At 46.4% G+C, this 18,075-nt stretch overlaps 1 protein-coding gene across 1 annotated transcript in view; it reads right to left on the reverse strand.

The window, feature by feature from the left end:
* Positions 1–18,075, reverse strand: part of LOC122376255 (exocyst complex component 1-like) — a gene marked incomplete at its 3' end in the record, with an annotated part of 50,200 nt that overhangs the window by 13,252 nt on the left and 18,873 nt on the right. The window contains exons 8-12 of the mRNA XM_043356055.1: positions 17,663–17,775; positions 17,155–17,291; positions 10,213–10,347; positions 4,676–4,689; positions 4,203–4,328 (exon numbers count right to left, since the gene is read on the reverse strand). Of these exons, the coding sequence (XP_043211990.1) occupies positions 4,203–4,328; positions 4,676–4,689; positions 10,213–10,347; positions 17,155–17,291; positions 17,663–17,775 (525 nt within the window). The remainder of the gene's footprint in view (positions 1–4,202; positions 4,329–4,675; positions 4,690–10,212; positions 10,348–17,154; positions 17,292–17,662; positions 17,776–18,075) is intronic.

Consider the following 18,075-nt stretch of genomic DNA (forward strand, 5'->3'; position numbering starts at 1 on the left):
GAAAAGGGGTTATTTTGAACCTGGATCGCCTTCTAATCTAAACAAACGCGCAACAAATCCAATACGGTGCAAGCAATCTTTAGAGTAATTACGCTAAACAATTACACAGGCTAAATATGTAATGCAAGTAGTATCGCATTCATTATGAAAGCTCATGTGGACACTTATGATGATCATAACTTGGAGATAAGCGGACACTCCAGCGAAGCATCCTCACTGTTATATTCACGTTAATTGCTACTAGCACCATGCTCTTACGAGCCCACAAATAACATTCACAATGGTTCCCGCGGTTGATAAACTGCAGTTGAATGCCACGAATAATTTTTGAGGAAATTTGAAGAGGCATCAGACCTATGTGGAGTAGAGTTAGAAGTTAGAACTATCCATACGAGCGTGGCCGTCAGTGCGACACATGGCCAGTACTTGTCACTAAGGTGCGCCGTTTATCTAAGTTTTGCTAAAAACACGACTCTTTTGCTTGTTCAATGGTCAGTAGTCTCAACCAAACGACAAGTCCCATACATTTATCCTGGCGAAGCAGTAACCAAGTTGAAGACCGGAAAATTTGGTTACCACAGCCCTGTCAAATGATCAGAGTGCACTGACTCAATAAGTCATTCCAGCGCCATAACTGAGCACTAAGCTCAGCATCAGCATTGGAATCATGATTAATTGGCGTTTAACACAGCTCCGAGCGCATGGTGATACGCAGCTATCCATATGCGCCTACCTATTGGAAAAAAAAACATTAACAACGCTCAGTCAACATTCATCTCGATTGATGGTCGAGCTTGCGTTATCAGTCCGGTACCAGCGAGCGCTCTACAGCCGTTTCCTGGCGCTAATATGAATTTTACAGCGCACTTAGTCAGCCACCAAATAGCCAGCCGTGAGCCAGTCCAGAAGCTATCATTCTTGGTTGGCTCTCATTCTAGTTAGCTCCTTGGCTGTTGTCGCCTATATGAGACACCATCAAACTAAGAACCAGGGGGTCAGAGCACCCACCTCTGTTCCCGTCACATATCTGCTAAAACCAGCGCTTCTGCTGAATATGACAGTGACAGCCAGGACTGAGTTTTTCCTATTCGCACCAGAATGTCATATTTTGAGCCGCAATAAGATCCAAACGGACAGCTGACGGGTGGCCGCAAAGGACGGGTGGCCGCAGCAAATGACGTCCGATATGTTGCCTGGAAACAAGACTCATTTACAGGCAGCAGAATGGACCACCGCCGCATCGCAACAGAACTCGGTAAGAGCTGTTACTGCACTGTCAACACCACTTCACTCAAATGGAACGACGCGGTAGGTAATAAATCAAAATGTCACCGCAAACGTGCATGAATAAAAGCTTTGGACACATGGAATGGGGCTCAACTGACATGTAATGGTCTGTTACACGCTGAATGGCAGAGTAAGAGGGGAAGTATAGCTATCGACATGACCATAAAATGGCGCCGCTTAGTCAACATTGGAAGGAATACGTGCAACCCCATGGATGCCAGCGCTTCAGCTCTACGCGAGGTGGTTATCGACAAGGCTAGGCCAAAATTCCATCTTAAGAATGGGTAGCCTAGATGCATTGATAACACTGATACAATGTTACCCCTGGCGCTGAAAACCTAGAGCTTACCCCTTCCAAAAGAGCACAACAGTAACTTGCAATATCGCGCAGGACAGCTCAGAACAACAATAACGCCCCCACTGCTGCAGTCGGGGTCAGACTCGCTCTCCAAATGTCAGTTACAGCTGACGCACTACCGACATCCAGGCCAAAAACAGCCACCAGCGAGTCTGCGAAGGAGGGGGGAGTTGAGTTGCCAAGCTAACTTCCGGAGAGTCCAGCTATAACTGCTTCGCTCCATAGTGTCTCATGGCCGCCGGAGCGGCCGGGACGTTTGTGGAAATACATCAGTGTATTTGAGGATGGACCTACCATAGGATAAAACCTATGGTAGGTCCGGAGAGAAAAGTTGTTCGCAGAGAAGGAGTTTTGAAGACGCAAAGTGGGTTGTACGTACATAATCCTGCAATTAATGCTATGTGAACGGTTTAGTGAGCACTTATTACGTCCAATTAATTGCAGGTCAGTATCGCCTTCCATCGTCGCAGCCTTGTAATTTCTCGCATCGGAACATTAAGATCATATTAACAGACTCCAAGTGGCTGAAAAAGCACCTGTTACCTCTAGTCAGCGGAATATCCGAGCCAAGACGAGCTCGACATCAGCTCAGCAAGTGCTGACGCAAGGGTCAGCGCTGCCAACTGAGCAACAGCCGCATCGTAAAGCCGCCGAGAGCAAGATAAAAAGCGCCAAGGAGTGGCCATTTTCGCGACGGGGCATATCCGTTGCATCCTGATGATATCTTCCAGGAAGAGTGGCAAAACGCCGCAGTGGCGCCCTGCATCGATGCGAAGAAAGCAGCTGCTAGCGGCCGGATGAATTGATTGATTGATGGTAGTCTGATTATCGCCAGCGAACATCAAAACGTCGACGAGTCGTCTCCGACACCTCATCGGAGCGTTAATTGAGAAGCACTGGAGCTGCAACTTTTAAACAGGCGCAGAACCGGCAGTCGGCAGTTGTTTGGATGAGTGCGCGATGGATGTAAACGGCCAAATCTGACGACCGTACTAAGTTTGATAAGAGATGGTTTCCGGGAAGGAAGACATGAATGACCTCATTGTTCGTAGGTTTTCTAGTGCCGGAGGAGTACTAAAAATGAAACACTCTTTGAAGGGTTTTGTATCCTAAGGGGTTCAATCCGGCCGCTGTCATTTTACCATCCCGGTAGCAGGACATCGATAAAATACCAAGGCTTTCAGCAGCAGAAACGGGTTAATATTCCAACGTCACAGCCTAGTCTCGCCATTGATTAGGCAGCTTGGCTATTCGTGGACAATTTTCTGGTAGCACAGACAATATCAATGCTACAATGGCTATCAGGTTTTATATGGGGTTTTATGTCTAAATCAACTTCACTTGTCCCAACCACTTATGTGAAAAAGGTGGAGCCCAGCACAAAACGGCGGCAGCACCCATACAAACTTTTCTAGAATGATCCTATAACAAAACACTCAACCAAGAGTCTGGCAATACACTAGCCTCTTTAAGGACATGGCGCAACAAAACGTAGTCGGGTTGAATCAAAAGGATAGTAGTCTAAGACAGGGTGAGCGGTGGTGATACTGAACTCTCTTTCTGTCGCTCAATAAATGGTCAAATCCCGGGCCTGCAGGGCCCAGTCTTTCTATGCTATTCAATAATTCATGACATTTGGTAACATTTACAGTAATACCAGTGTTAGCAAATGCGTATAAGAGTCAACGAAACGATTACTGAGACCGTCAACATATGATGGACTGAAATGCGTAAAAAATAATTTTGCATTTAATAGTCGTTTTCTGCAGTTGAACTTTAGCCAGTGCTTCTACATCCCTTCCACGACATTTGTAAGATCGGACCCCAGTTCAGCATTGAAATCCATGCGTTCACAGGTCTGCTTGAACCCAAAATAGCTCCGTAAATATACACCAACTAGTCGGTTGGCTTCATCCAAAGGCAGCGAGCACTTGTGCGGCAAAGGCTGAATCCGCCGTCGTCTCGTAATTTGTCGCATGAATGCTCGGCCGGCGTCGCTGCGTCACAAAGATAGCTGCTCGCGGGGCCGGACCGGCTCCCAAGAAGATTTTCTATGTATTTTAAGCCGGCGATAAAAGCCGCCTGACATTTCAGCGGCCCAAGGTTTGTGCGTACGGTTCCGGAGCAAAACCTGATATTTTAATTTAACCATTTAAGATTGACGTGGGATATCTAACTACCTATATCACAAACCACCTCCAGCTGACACACCAGTGCCAGACAGACTGAGTAACGCGAAATTATTACAGCCAATGACCCCATGGAGAGCCAAGCATGATTCATGAGTCAATTATGCTGTGAAGCTGAAACTCAAAATAGAACTCAAGAGACAGCTTTGACGAATTGGCGACATTTGGATCGGAAAAGTTTTCAGAAGTAGACAATAAAGTGATTCATTCAGCTTTACTGCAATTTCCGTAATGTAAACGGATGACGTTGTTTTTGCTCAATATTGAGTGAAGTTTTCTTTAACGATAAACAGGTGTAATATTATGAAATATGTAGGTACAAAAAAAAAATCATAAGTGAAGAGATGCCCCCGTCCATCGTCACTCACAAGCTGTCGATCCGCTCGTGCTGGGCGAGGAACGAGTTGAGCTCGGTCTCCAGTGCGCCGAACAGTTCCTTCATCAGCGACCGCACCTCGTCCTGTCGGCCGATCCCTCCCTCCGACAGCGAGTCCAGCTGTGAGGAGCTCTGTGGGTAGTCGTCAGGTTGGGTCAGACTACATAATGTGTCTCAGTCCAGCTGAAATGAGTTCTGTGGATAGTCGGCAGGTTGGGTCAGACTAATGTGTCATAGTCTAGCTGGGAGGAGTTCTGTGGGTAGTCGGCAGGTTGGGGGTCAAACTGTGTCTCAGTCTAGCTGCAAGTAGCTCTGTGGGTAGTCGGCAGGTTGGGTCAAGACTAATGTGTTACAGTCTAGCTGCAGTTCTGTGGGTAGTTCGCAGGTCAAGTCAGGCTAAAGTGTCTCAGTCTAGGCTGCAAGTAGCTCTGTGGGTAGCCGGCAGGTTAGGTCAGACTAAGGTCCAGCTGTGAGGAGTTCTGTGGGTAGCCGGTGGGTTGGGTCAGACTAATGTGTCATAGTCTAGCTGGGAGGAGTTCTGTGGGTAGCCGGCAGGCCGAGTCAGACTTACAGGGTGGAAAGTAATTACGCGAACATACTTTTTCGTCTTCTAGTAATGAAAAAACGGCGGTGACATAAACAATATATGTTTTACTTTATCCTTATCTAGTTGCGATGCATTGACATAGGCGTTCCGGCATGATTTACATCAGCATGTGAAGATCTGTTGGCCAAAGCTCAGCCCACACCTTATAGAGCTGTCCAGTGAGGTAATCGGTATTGGTGGCTCCTTGCAGCTTTTAGACGGTCTCCTGAGGAGTCATCTGGAGATTTTTAGTCGAATTGAGGCCCAGGCGTTTCCCAGATCAGCTTTTGTATGTCCTGAAGAAAAACAGGTTCTCACAGCACCAGTATTGCGTTTTGTTGGCCACGAAACTAAGGATTTCACCAATCACGAAGAGCAGTTTCTTTGCGTCGGGCACAAAAGTGCGCTCAATCATTTTGCCCCTTTCGTTGCACGGTGGATTAGACAGAGACACTCGTCTTGGAGGATGTTCCAACGGTTGTATACTTTATTTTTAGTGACCTTTTTAGCGCTACACGCAATTCAGACACCACCCAGGGGCTCGTGACCCACTGCTGTGTTCCTTTGCCGGATGTTTGAAGGTTGGGACGGACGGGACATAGGACGCAACAGCAGCCCTCAGAGCAGTTGTTCTGCAGGTTTGACGGATGAAACAGTTTCACAGATGTCTCACCCAACCACAAATCCAGCTGTCTGTCCTCCTCTGTCCATCTTTGATTGTCTTTGAAAAGCTTCAATTAACAATTCTGCTGTTAATTTGTGAATTTTGGTCATCCCGAGGGTTTGAACGACTTAATTTTCGAATTTTTGCGTATTAATGTGCGAATCGTGATATCCTAGATCGGGTACCCGGCCAGAGTAAGCTGTTTTGCCAGTTTTCGGGTCGACTGGCGTCGTTTTGTCGCCGACATGGTGACCACCCATCCGGCGACAGAATTCGCCGAGGGGTTGCTGCCGCGGACGGCTTTGCTTTTTAAGTCCTCTCAAGTGTTATTATGTTTAAAAAAAAAAACGTATAATTGTGCAATGCTGGTGCTGAGACCGCTACGAATCCCTTCTCCGCCAGTCCAGCGAAAATAATCACAAACGCTTTCCCTGGCAGCTCCAAATTGAGCTCTTTGCCCATTTCGGTCTTGTGCAGCGTATGGTGTCTGCACCATTTTAAGTCGAGAGGTTGTTTAAGACCTTCCAGGTCATTGTTCAAAGTTAGGTCACTTTTGGTATATGAGGCGACAACAAACACGACCAATTATGTTCCATGACAGCCCGTACTCATAAAAATGCTCCACTGACGGTCAAAATTGTAAGAAAATACATGTTCGCGTAATTACTTTCCACCCTGTATGTGTCTCAGTCTAGCTGCAGTTCTGTGGGTAGCCGACAGGTTGGGTCAGACTTATGTGTCTCAGTCTAGCTGAGAGGAGTTCTGTGGGTAGCCGGTGGTTGGGTCAGACTTATGTGTCTCAGTCTAGCGGCAGTTCTGTGGGTAGTTCGCAGGTCGAGTCAGACTTATGTGTCTCAGTCTAGCTGCGAGCTCTGTGGGTAGCCGGCAGGTCGGGTCAGACAAGCCTGTCACAGGTCAGCTGCTGCATGTCCCCAACCGCCGACAGGTCAGGTAGGGTAGGCGCACTGCGCAGGTGAAGTCGGGTCAGAACGAGTCAGTACGGTAATCGGGTAGCGTCCGCGCAGGTTTGGTCGGGTTGGGTCGTGTCAAACCAGCTCTGTTCAGGACAGCATAGGTTACGAACAGAGATAGAGTTGGGTCGGGTTGGCCAATTTGTATCACGAAGCATGAAGTTCGCGCATTGGGTCTAATGACATATCGAGCATCGCATCAGGTCACACCAGGTCCGGGTACGCCAGGATTATTCGGAGAAGGAAGGCAGTACAATACCATATGCTCAATATTAATGTCACGTGTTGACGTTTCCGCTGTGCTTGATAAGTCAGTCTCTCGAGTAAAATCTGGGAAAATAAGCTGAAAGGTCACGTGGTAAGGTCAAAAGTGACCTAGCCCCGACGGCTCAGTCAGTTTATGTTAACTATTTTGTTTCTCATGAGACAGACAGGTCAGACGTTCCAGACTAGCTTCCGAGAAAAATCCCCGGCGTATTACGTTAATATCAACAGCCTCGGTAAAGGGTGAGCGCCAAGCATCCCGCGCGCTATGAATATCACTTGCTCTCGGTACTGGTCGGGTCAATTACCGACCGGGGAGGGAGGCATTGGCCATTATGTCCCAGTCCAGGGTATTCACCGGCCACCGCCAGAGCCATGGTCCCCGAGAGCCGTATCAGTTCCAGGCTGTAATGCCAGCCATTGATCCGAGGCTCGCCACTGGAATCGGTTCGGGGGTTCGACCAGCGGGTTCTTCGAGTTAGCAGGGTATAGGGGAAATATATAATATTTATGAAGTTAAATTTGTACACTAGTTAATCCCTGACTGGTTCCATATAAGCAAAGAATTAAAATAATTTGTATTTCGTTATTCGATTAAGTCATCGGTCGACATGAACAGTAGGTAACACCACGCAAATGGGGATATAAAAAGCTGTATTACGGATACTGTAACCTGCCCTTTCTTCTACGCATTTCGAGACCTTTCGAGGAAATGAAAAGTTGAATAACCAATTAAAGATCGCTTCAATCAAATTAACCGAATAGAAACTAAGCATCATTGCGACTTCAAGAAGCAGCATTATCAACTCCCCAGCTGACGGACTATTGCTGCAGAACGACCTCAATCAGCTGTCAGCCTGGTCCGTCAGATGGGGACTTACTCTAAATCCAAAAAAGTGCAAATCATTCACGATGACCCTCAAGCGTGCCCCCGTCCAGACCAAATATTTTATAGCCGATGCGGAACTAGAACATGTGAGCGAGATCAGGGACTTAGGGGTGACCCTCGACACCAAATTAACGTTCGCGCCGCATATATCAGACATTGTTCGCAAGGCCAATCGTGCGCTCGGCCTCCTCATTCGTTCTTTTCAAGTCGGCTTCGGCAAGGCAAAATTCAACCGCAGCGCAGTGTTAGCCGCATACTTCTCAAACGTGCGCTCCATTTTAGAATATTGCAGTACGGTCTGGGCGGGGGCGGCAAAGTCCCACGTGGTGCGGGTCGATCGAGTTCAGCACAAATTCCTCATCTGGCTGCTGGCGAACACATCCTCTGGTTCCTTTCCGTCTCTCTCCTACAGCAGCCTATTACTCCATTTTCAAATCCCTTCTCTGGCACAACGCAGGATCCAGCACGATATCCTTTTCCTGAGGAACATCTTTCATGGGAGAATCAGCTCCGCCATCCTTGTGAATGCATTTCCTCTCCATGTGCCACCTCGATCGACCCGCACCAACACTCTTTTTGCTGTGCCCCGCGCTCGTGTGATGGCAGTGCAGTCGGGCATGTATTGCAGGATCCCGAAGGCAATCAACACTTTTTGTCCACCAATCCAGAGGCGGACATATTTAATGACAGTTTACGCGCTTTTAAAACTCGTGTCACCGCATACGTTTTAAACGTGTAGTTTTTTGCTCACCGATCTCACTTCTGTTTTGTTTTACTTCACTTTTATTGTGTTTATTTACTTTTTATGTGTATTCTTAATTTCTCATCATTCTGCTGATGTTTATTATTACCCCCTCGTGCTTCATTTGCACTTTAATATGCATCTTTTGATGATTCTTTTATGCATCATGTATTTTAGCACACCTTTATCTTAATTTTCATTTTATAAAATAGTTGGGAACTGCGAGCTGTGATGCGACAGGTATGATGTTTACAATGTGTCTTATACTGTTTAACTGTTTTTATGTTGACTTCGCCTGTCAGTGGGGCTTGTCCCTGTTGGTGATTCTGGTAAATAAATAAAAATAAAAAATAAATAAATTATTTTCAACATTATTTGAACTGAACGCAGAAGAAACACTAATCCCACGACAAAATGGCAAAACATTTCCATCATTTTCCGTCCGTTTTACCACCAGTCTGCCAATCTGGAATGGAAATTCCGGCCCGACGCCGCCATATCTCAGAGCATTCCCAGTGGGCGCGAATTCAATGATTTCTTGTCAAGCAGCCGTCATCTCAGAGCACTGACGATGTCGGCGATGTCCAAATCGACATAGGAATGTCGCATCGCGACTACTAATTCAAATATGATATCTGACAAATATGAGCCGGCAATTCTGAAGGCGTTAACCCTCGCCGGACCTATTGGTTTTCTACATACGCGCCGGCCGAGGGGGGGGGGGGGGCGGGTACGACCCCCCCCCCTCGCCGTTTCGCCCCTGGTGGAGCTAGCGCGTCGCGGAAAAAACGAGCGTGTGCGCCGTTACGAGACGCAGAGATTGGTACCCGATTTTAAGGTCCTAGGTCAACCGGTGACCTCTGAGGTCAGGTCAAGTGCCCCAGGGTACGGTTCAGTTTTTGGTGAATAACTTCGCGAAAAACGGCCGCAGAGCCGCGATTTTGGCAGCATCGTGTTCGCCTCGCTCAGGCGCGTCGAATGATATACTTTTTGTTCGGGTCAGGTCAACTTAGGGTGTTGACCTCAGGTCAAGGTCAGGTCAGCACCCCAAGGTCACGAAGTTGGTCGAAAGAGGTCATGTCGCATATCATTCGATCCGGCAGGTCTTCCTGAGTCCATTGGTGGCTTTCTCGACTCGCTAGCTCAATTTGATCGGGAGTTATTGACGAAAAACTAATATGACCTTGATGACGTCATAAATGACGTCACGGAAGGTCAACATTGCAAAAGTGACGCATCTAACCTTGCAAGGAGTGAATCAAATCACGATTCTGTGTGCTTGAGATAGTTGGAGATCGTTCCCGGCGCCAGAATAGCAGTTTGAATTTTTCCCCATTGACTTATAATGGTGAGGTCACGAAAATGACCTGACCTCATATGACCTTTAGGAAAAATCCGAGATATACAAATTGTGAGACTCATAATGGATACTAGATCCTGCAAGTTTCATTTCCCTGTGACATCTCCTCTGGCAGTGAGGGCGTTGCGAAGTTGCGACATCTGAAGACCGTGCAGAGGTTCACTTATGACGTCATAGGTCAGTGACCTGACCTGACCCAAAAATGCGGTTGGTGTCAAAAGATGCGGCTTGGATCAAAGGTCAGGTATGCCAAGTTTCAGCTCTCTATCGCCAGCGTGTTCGGAGCTATCGCGAAAAAACCCTATGGGGGGGGGGCGGCACCCGCCCCCCCCCCCCCTCGGCCGGCGAGGGTTAATAAAAACAAGAACCAATGTGACGACAGAAAAAGTACTACATCAAGAAATGTTGTACAATTACATTCCTAGCCATGGTTATAACACGCGTTTGATTTGATCAAAATGCACAGGAACTTCCGGCATGCAGCTTTTTACCCATCCCGACTCAGCCACAATCACACACCACCAACCTGAGACTGTGACATGTCCACGCCGAGCCTGAAGAAGCTGACGCAGAAGTTCTGCTCCTCCAGGCAGGAGGGCTCCAGGCCCTTCAGCAGCTGCTCCAGCACGTCGTCAAACTTGAGTCGGTCGGAGCTGTCCAGCTAGAGAAGAGAGGATACGAGATGGTCAATGGCTAGCCGATGCCGAGCTGAGCCGGATGGGTGATACGGATGATACGTACGGTCAACACTTCTGGGACGGAGTCAGTCAGTATGACGCGATTTAGATCCAGAAACAGACATGGATGCCGCGTTTATAAGGACCGCGTTTGGTGTGAGACGCCGATGGAAGCGAATCCCGCTTACGACGGTGGTCTGGGTGAAAGCTTACCATGCAGACAATGCGGTATGAAAGGGTGTTTATTTCTCACAGTTTGTGTATAAATCTCACAATATCTATAGCTAGCATCGTAGCCCAAGCCAATCAGCACTGTGAGTAGGATCCTGGTGCTGTCTACTGGAAAATTGTTTCCCAGTAAGCCTCTGCGTTTTGTAACAGTCGGCAAAGGTCACGGGCTGATAAGATGGACGTTCGGGTTTTTAGGTGGGTCGCTCGCTCGGAATTCTAAGAAATGTGCGTCTGAAGAAAATAATGCGTTGTTACGAACAAAGAAAATAACACCTCAGTGGACAAATCCCTCATTATTTCCTCTGCTGGAGATGAAACAGCTTAGAGCATGGTAAAAGGCAATGACGCTAGCATCCAAGGATGCCTCATAAGATCGCTTCTGAAGGAATGACACGACAAAGGAGCCTGGTCAGCGTATCGCAAACTAGCCAGAAGGAGCAATGGAACAAAAATGTGATACGTACATTGTGCAAGGACATCCAATGGGGTTGGGAACTCGATTTTTTAAGAATGCATGAAAATGATCAAACTATTTTCACAGAATTTATGGTGCATACCATTGCCTCATAAAATCAATAAGCTGAGAGAAATGGGGGAAGAAAGATAGGAAACTTGTTTTGAAAAGTTCTTGAAAAAAGATGCTCTTGATGCTGTTACGTCACATGTCACCTTCTGCGGTTGACAAATAATGGCGCATCTGGCGCACCACAGATTACATGTTATATCAATGGGTGAAAGATGTTGTTTGCTTCACTCTGCCATTCGCGCTGTTTTTAACTTTAAATTATGCTAAAACATTTACGGATGAAATGTTCAGTGTCAAAAATTGATGTGTCTGCCGTGTACTATATTCCCACTTAACATGAGCGCGTGATAAACATTTTATGTACCTCGAATTTTCAAATGATAAAGATGATGAATCGGAGGATGCTGAAAAGCAAAAGCTCATTCCAATATTTGGACTACTTTACGATTAAAATGTTTACATTCCTGTCATCTTATTGATCATTTATTTGTTCTTTTTTATGAAAATAACTTAAGGCGTTGAGAACCGAGGTAATTTCTATCTCCCGTGCCTTAACCCGCGCCCTGCTGGGGGGGGGGGGGTGTTTGAACACCCCCCTTGCGGTTTTTCGCAAATATCTCAAAAACGGCGGCGCGGAGCGCCGCCGTTTTTGGTACACCTTATCATACATCAATTCTACACATGTTGTGAAAATTTCAGACCAAGGTCATTCAAGGTCAGGTCACCAGGTCACTTGAAGTGACCTCACCTCATAAAAAGTTTCAATGTCTGTCATAGCTACACCGAGTGACCGATCGTTTTGAAACTTTCAGCGATTGCTAAGAGCAATAGCATGTACAAAATGTATATCTCAGAATTTTGATATCGATGACCTAAGGTCAGGTCAATTTTGCGACCTCCCCATTATAAGTCAATGGGAGAAAATTGAAATGCGCCTCTTTTGGATGAAAGACATTATAAACACTCCCAAACACCGAATTACAAGTGGTTTAGACACACTGAACATGAAAATGGTGTCCGTGACCCTTGTTTATGCCCTGAGGTCATCTTAGGTCACGAATGGTATCTAACAGTTTTTCGCAAATAACTTTTGATAGAGGCATACTAGACCGATGAAAACGCCTTAGATGTGTTCAGCTCGACGATACGGATCGACTGATGTGCAACATGACCCTTTCCGGTCAGGTCATGACCTTGACCTGAGGTCAAATTTTCAAGTTGACCTTTCAAGGTCAAGTTATAGTTCATTCGATGCGTCTTGACGAGAGGAACACGATGCCGGTAAAAGTAAGCTCGTACAAGGCTTGGGTCAAAAGTTATTGCAGAAAAAACTCCGAAAAAATCGACTATTTTTGCAGTTTTTGCCCCCTGCAGGCAAAATAGTTGACGTTAGGTCAAATCTGAGAGAATTACTCAGAAAGGGTGTTATTAGGGCTATCGAATGCGCTTTTCCGCGGCGCTGTAGCTCTATTGGTTCCCGAGTTATGCGTTGGCTTCTTGGAAGTTTTCGACATTCGACCTGGAAATCGGCGAAATTTTGCCTTCAATGACCTCTGGTGACCTGACCTTTGACCTGACCAAAAAATTGACCGAAGTGAATTCGTCATTATTTTTGACGCTCTTTCGAACGCCGCCTTCTGCGTATCGCTACGTGGCCCAGGAGCCGAGTTACAAGGGGGAGTGTTCAAACACCCCCCCCCCCCCCAGCAGGGCGTGGAAATCCAGGACCCCCAGCCGGGCGCGGGTTAACTTACCAGCAACAGCAATCTATCTACGCCCTACGGTGGCAAGGGAGACTGTGAAAGAAGCGTAAGATGGATTCTAAACAATTCTTTTGTGATATACTGAAGGGCAAAGTGCAGAGAAGAGCGTACAAGTCCTGTTTTGTGCCAGGCTGTTGCAGTAGCACTTATGAAACTCCGAAAACGATCTTCGTTCATGTCCCGAACAACATTACCCTGAGGAGATGATCGTCTGCAATAGCAGGAAGAGCTGATGCAAGTGCTTTGAAATCCACTATCAAGTCGGTGCTATTGTTGTAATGATCACTGTGAGGTGAGATATTTTGTGCAAGGGCTGAGTGTAATGCCCAGGAAATGACCTCCATTCGCCCCTTGACCGGTCAGGGTTATAAAATTTGAGTGGATGGCGGTCCGTTTGGGGTTCAGATGTCAATTGTATTTTGTTACTGTCAAACAATACATGTTATGCTGGCAGCGAATGTGTGTAACGTCGTTTTTCGAAACAGAAGTTAGAACTGTAACGGCAGAGTGCTTGCTGGTCTCATCGTAAGTATTGTAAGTGTTGTAAGCAAAAGCATTGTCAATATTGTAAGTATTGTGAGCATTGATGTATGGTAGATATCACCTCACATGATCTCGGCTCAGATAACCCTCTCCGGTGTCCCTGTCAGTAAATGGCACCTGGATCATTACAGATAAGATAATTTGTCATAATTCTTAAAGAATTGGGTGGTTTTGACTCGTTAACTCGAGGTGCAGGTCGCATTTCAATACTTTTCCATAGGCTTGCAATGTAAAGGTCACGACTCTGACCTAACCTCAGGTCACAGATCAAAAATTCTGAGATATACAAACGACACATACTGCAGGTACTGTTTTGAAGACTTGATGAGAGGAAATAACTTCGTGAAAAACTCAAGCTCTGACGTGTTTGCAAACTTTTCTGAGGTGGGGTCAACAAACCCGCTCTGGTTACCTGACCTGACCTGACCCGGCATTTTTTTTTTTTTTTTTTTGCTGAGATGTGCGCAATGAGCATTTAGGAAAAGTCACCAAATATGAGCTGAATGTCTCGCGACGTTTGGCATTTGTACAAGAAAATCCTGAAAGGTATCCCCGTCCGAAATAGGGTTAATGTGTATATGAAGAGTTGCAGATGCCAAACATACCCAGATCTAAGACTGCAGTTCCCAGCGCCGCTGCAACGTTTTTAAAACAAACATACATAGGACATACAAACATGTTTATTTGCATCTGTTTTGGATAATAGCAACTCATGGCGCCATCACCCGCGATAACTGTTAGGATTTGAGATATATTTTTATTTAGGCCATTAGTTTGGCTGTAATGTTTATTAATTTTAGTTGGGCGGAGTTTGGTAGTTTTTTATTTAACTTGTGGTACCTATGTTGTGCTGATTGCGGGTTGTTCAAACCTTTCAAATGTAAGGACCTTATTGAACTCAACCCTACCCCTACACTACCCTACATACGACTGGACGCTTTCCAAGCCCACAAGCATCACGACGCCGAGATGGAATGTAGCCGAGAAATCACCCTCGCCATCTGCTCTAGAGCTAATCGCGTGGGGCGGCGTCAGGCGTGTGGGGCGCCGCTTAGCCTATGGGGGTGCACTTCTAGTGGATGGGGGACGGGGGTGCACCTGCACCCCTTTCATATGGAAAGTTACTTCCCTGATTACAGCTCCCCGTATTGCACCTAATCAGGGAACGGCCAGCAAACGAAGGAACTATTTCTGGATGACAGGCGAATAACCGCTCACGCAAGGAGCGGAGCTCCGCCCCGTCCAAAGAGGCCAACAAAGCAGAGACGAGGCAGCATCACATCTTCCATCAAAGAACTGGTTTCTGGCTTGGAAGATGAGCTCCATCTTTGCATCCGAGTCGGTGCTGTCAGGAATCAGCTGGTCTAATGGAGTGAGAGTAGTGAGACGACTAGCTATTGTATCAGAGATGCCTGGTCTTCGTAGCATTTGCACCGATTCTTCTCGATCGGACTCTGAATTCTGTCCCTCCTGCGTATTACTTGAGGCATTGCTATGTAGCTAAGTCTTTGGCAGAGTTTCATTATCCATGCTTTGCAAACAGTGCCATAACAACACAGTTAATTAATCACCAAGCTTCTTTGCAAGTTCCAATACAGTTGAATCGCACGCGATTTGAGTGCAAAAATCAAGAAAAGTGCCAACTTGTTCCCGTAAAATATTTTGAATATTGACCTAAAAGAAGAGTAATTTCCAGATAAAATAACAGCGAAATCAGTTTTCGCTTGCCAATAAAACTCACAGATATTGAAGCTCCATTATTAAAGGAACATTTTAGTATATGCCATTCTTGATAAAACTTCTTAGCCACGCAATACCAGCGCAAAATAAAGAGACACTGAAAACACGACCAATCACTCCGATTTACCATAGGAAAATACATAGAAAATGTATGTCTCAACTGCGCCAAATATACAGACAGTTATATACCTACATGTGACGTCATGATTAGCCCGACCAATCAGAAGCAAGTTGTTTTCAGCCACAAATAATTAATTTCTGAACTAACTAGGCTTTTTTTTTAACAAAGTGATTTTAAATTAAATCATTAAAAATTCTGAGCTTTTTTATTTTACCAAAACATACAGAGCATGCAGATAGGTCCCAACCCTATTATTCGAGGAGCAATACTCCAAACGCAAAATACAATTTTAAATTAATATTTAAAATATCTAAAATAAGCAGAATTAATGTGTTCATATTAAAACCAGAAACATAAAACCGCTTACTGACGTAGCAAAGTCAGGGTATGCATAATCATATCTGGACAAGAAATAAGGTGCGTCAACGAAAGTATCCGTTTTTTTTTTTTTGTATTCAGCTGCACTCATGAAAGGTGTGCATGAAAGTTATCTATTGTTTGTAATCACTCCACTTGATCCTTTAAACACAAACATAAAAACCACGGATAAGTGACCTCATCAATGACCCCAATTAACTAATCACCATCACGTTTCGCTTTAAAGGAGCTAAATCGTGACAGAACTTCGCCACTACCATCTGAGTAATAGCCAGGACTCCGACGGCGGTCTCCAAGCGACCGGGCACGGCCAAATTCCAGCGACATATCTCGCCGCGTATTGGAGCGTCAATCAGGGGGACAGCAGCTGGCGGCAGTTTAAGGTTTCCATAGCAACAAGTGTCGGCACGCCGCGGACTACTAACGGCCACTGTGTGCCGAAGCGCTCCCTCGAAGGAGCCAAGTTATAAAAGTTCTGGTGATTTGGATGAGTACAGGCTCCTAAAATCGGTTTGAGGAAAATTTAGAACTTCTTTGCTGCTGAGATCGGCACAGCATTTGGTTCTGCTCAGCCCTACATCTTTCAAAGGAAACCTTTTGCCAGCCAGCAGGCTAACAGCGAACAATGTCAGCCACAATCATTTTAGAAATGCCCTTGCGGTTTGATCAGAACCAAAGATGAAAAATGTTAGGCGAGTGGATTACCTCCATAATATTGGAAAATTATTAAACGTGAGAAATCAGCACTTATAATGCGACGAAACGATGCTTAGTTGAAATAGTTTTAACCCCGTCGATGGGCCTAAGCCAGTGCTGGAAATGAGGTCGCTTTCTGGTCTCGGCGTTTTATTCTCCGGGTGAGTTAGCCCCGTCTAGCGCTTAGCCTTTCGGGACCCTCTCAGAGCCGCGGTTGTTACTTGTTTTCGCCGCTCGGCCCATTCGAGATGCAAAGTTGATAGTCGCACGAAGTTTATTTGGGGCCTCTGAATATACGACTTCGAAAGTAATCGATTCTACAAAACCTTTTTCTTTCGTCTATATGCATACATTTAACAGTAACTCCAGACCAGACTGGTTTGGCTGGCCCTAAATAACCTTCGTGTGACTATAAACTTTGCATCTCGACTGGGGCGAGCGGCGAAAACAACCGCGACCCTGAGTGGGTCCCGAAAGGCTAAACGCCGGACGGGATTAACCCGCGAGGAGAATAAAACGCCGGGACCAGAAAGCGGCCTCATTTCCAGCACTGGCCTAAGCACATGACATACAATAGCAACGATGCTGCTGAGCATACTCTAGCTTACCTTCTTCGGTTAACATTTGATCCGAGTGATTTGGCGGAGGAAATGAGCTTCATGGCGTCATAATGGCATTCGTTCAAGAGTAAGATAACTATTTCAATAAAGTTCCCGGTACTCCACTAGCAGCAACTACGTTTTACCGTTTTCATCCTCATCAAGAGTTAATCTGCGGCAGTAGAGTGACTCACGTTAGTCCACGCGTCCCGATCCATCCCCAGCAGAACGGCGCCCTGCTGCGCAGCTGTCGGCTTCGCCTGCAGCTGCCGCAGCTGTCCAGACATCCGCGACAGCGTGGCCGTGCTGCCGCTGGGCGAGTCCATCGAGTCTGTGGACGGGGGAGGGAGGTGAAGTGACTGAAGGAGAGTGGGTGAGTCCATAGAGTCTGCCGAGAGGGGAGGGAGGTGAGATAAATGTAGTACATGGTAATGGACGAGCCCAAGCTTGACAGGAGGGAGGTCGGAAAATGCAGTTGTTTTCTTTCATAAAAAGCATGCAGCAGAGGACAACGACATAAACAATATAAGAGAAGAGAGACTGTAATAGACTGCAAGAGAACTTGAACATAGACCACATTAAATGCATTTCGAATTTGATGTAATACTCACAAACAGCGAAAAAAGCCTGACCATCCAGGTTTTGTGTCTCCAAAATGAATTGATTTTCCGAGCCATAAACGCAGCACCTATCCAGACATACCTTTGCGGAAGGCCCCGACGCGGCCGCGCGCCTCAGCGAACAGCGCCCGGATCTCCCGTTCGTACCGCTTGCTGAGCGACTGGCCATAGACCGTCTTCAGCGCCTCGTAGCCCCTGTAACACAGCAGGTGGGCGGGTTAGACGGCAGTTACAGAGGTTATGTTCGCAGCCAGATTAACCCGCGCATGACTGGGGTATTTTCCATAACGCGACTGGAGGGGGGGGGGGGGGGGGGGCTCTCCAGAGCCCCCTCCTATCTCCGAAACTACTGGGCCGATCGTCATAATTCAAACGGCGTCTGATAGCCCTGGAAAAACTGTTGAGCGAAGACTATTTTCATTGACCTCGAGGTCACCGATGACGTCAAAGTAAAAATTATCGACATTTTTGTTAGTTCACAATTTAGGCTCTGAC

Source organism: Amphibalanus amphitrite, unplaced genomic scaffold (genome assembly GCF_019059575.1).
Source record: "Amphibalanus amphitrite isolate SeventyFive unplaced genomic scaffold, NRLGWU_Aamphi_draft 002069F_arrow, whole genome shotgun sequence".
Taxonomy (NCBI): Eukaryota; Metazoa; Arthropoda; class Thecostraca; order Balanomorpha; family Balanidae; genus Amphibalanus; species Amphibalanus amphitrite.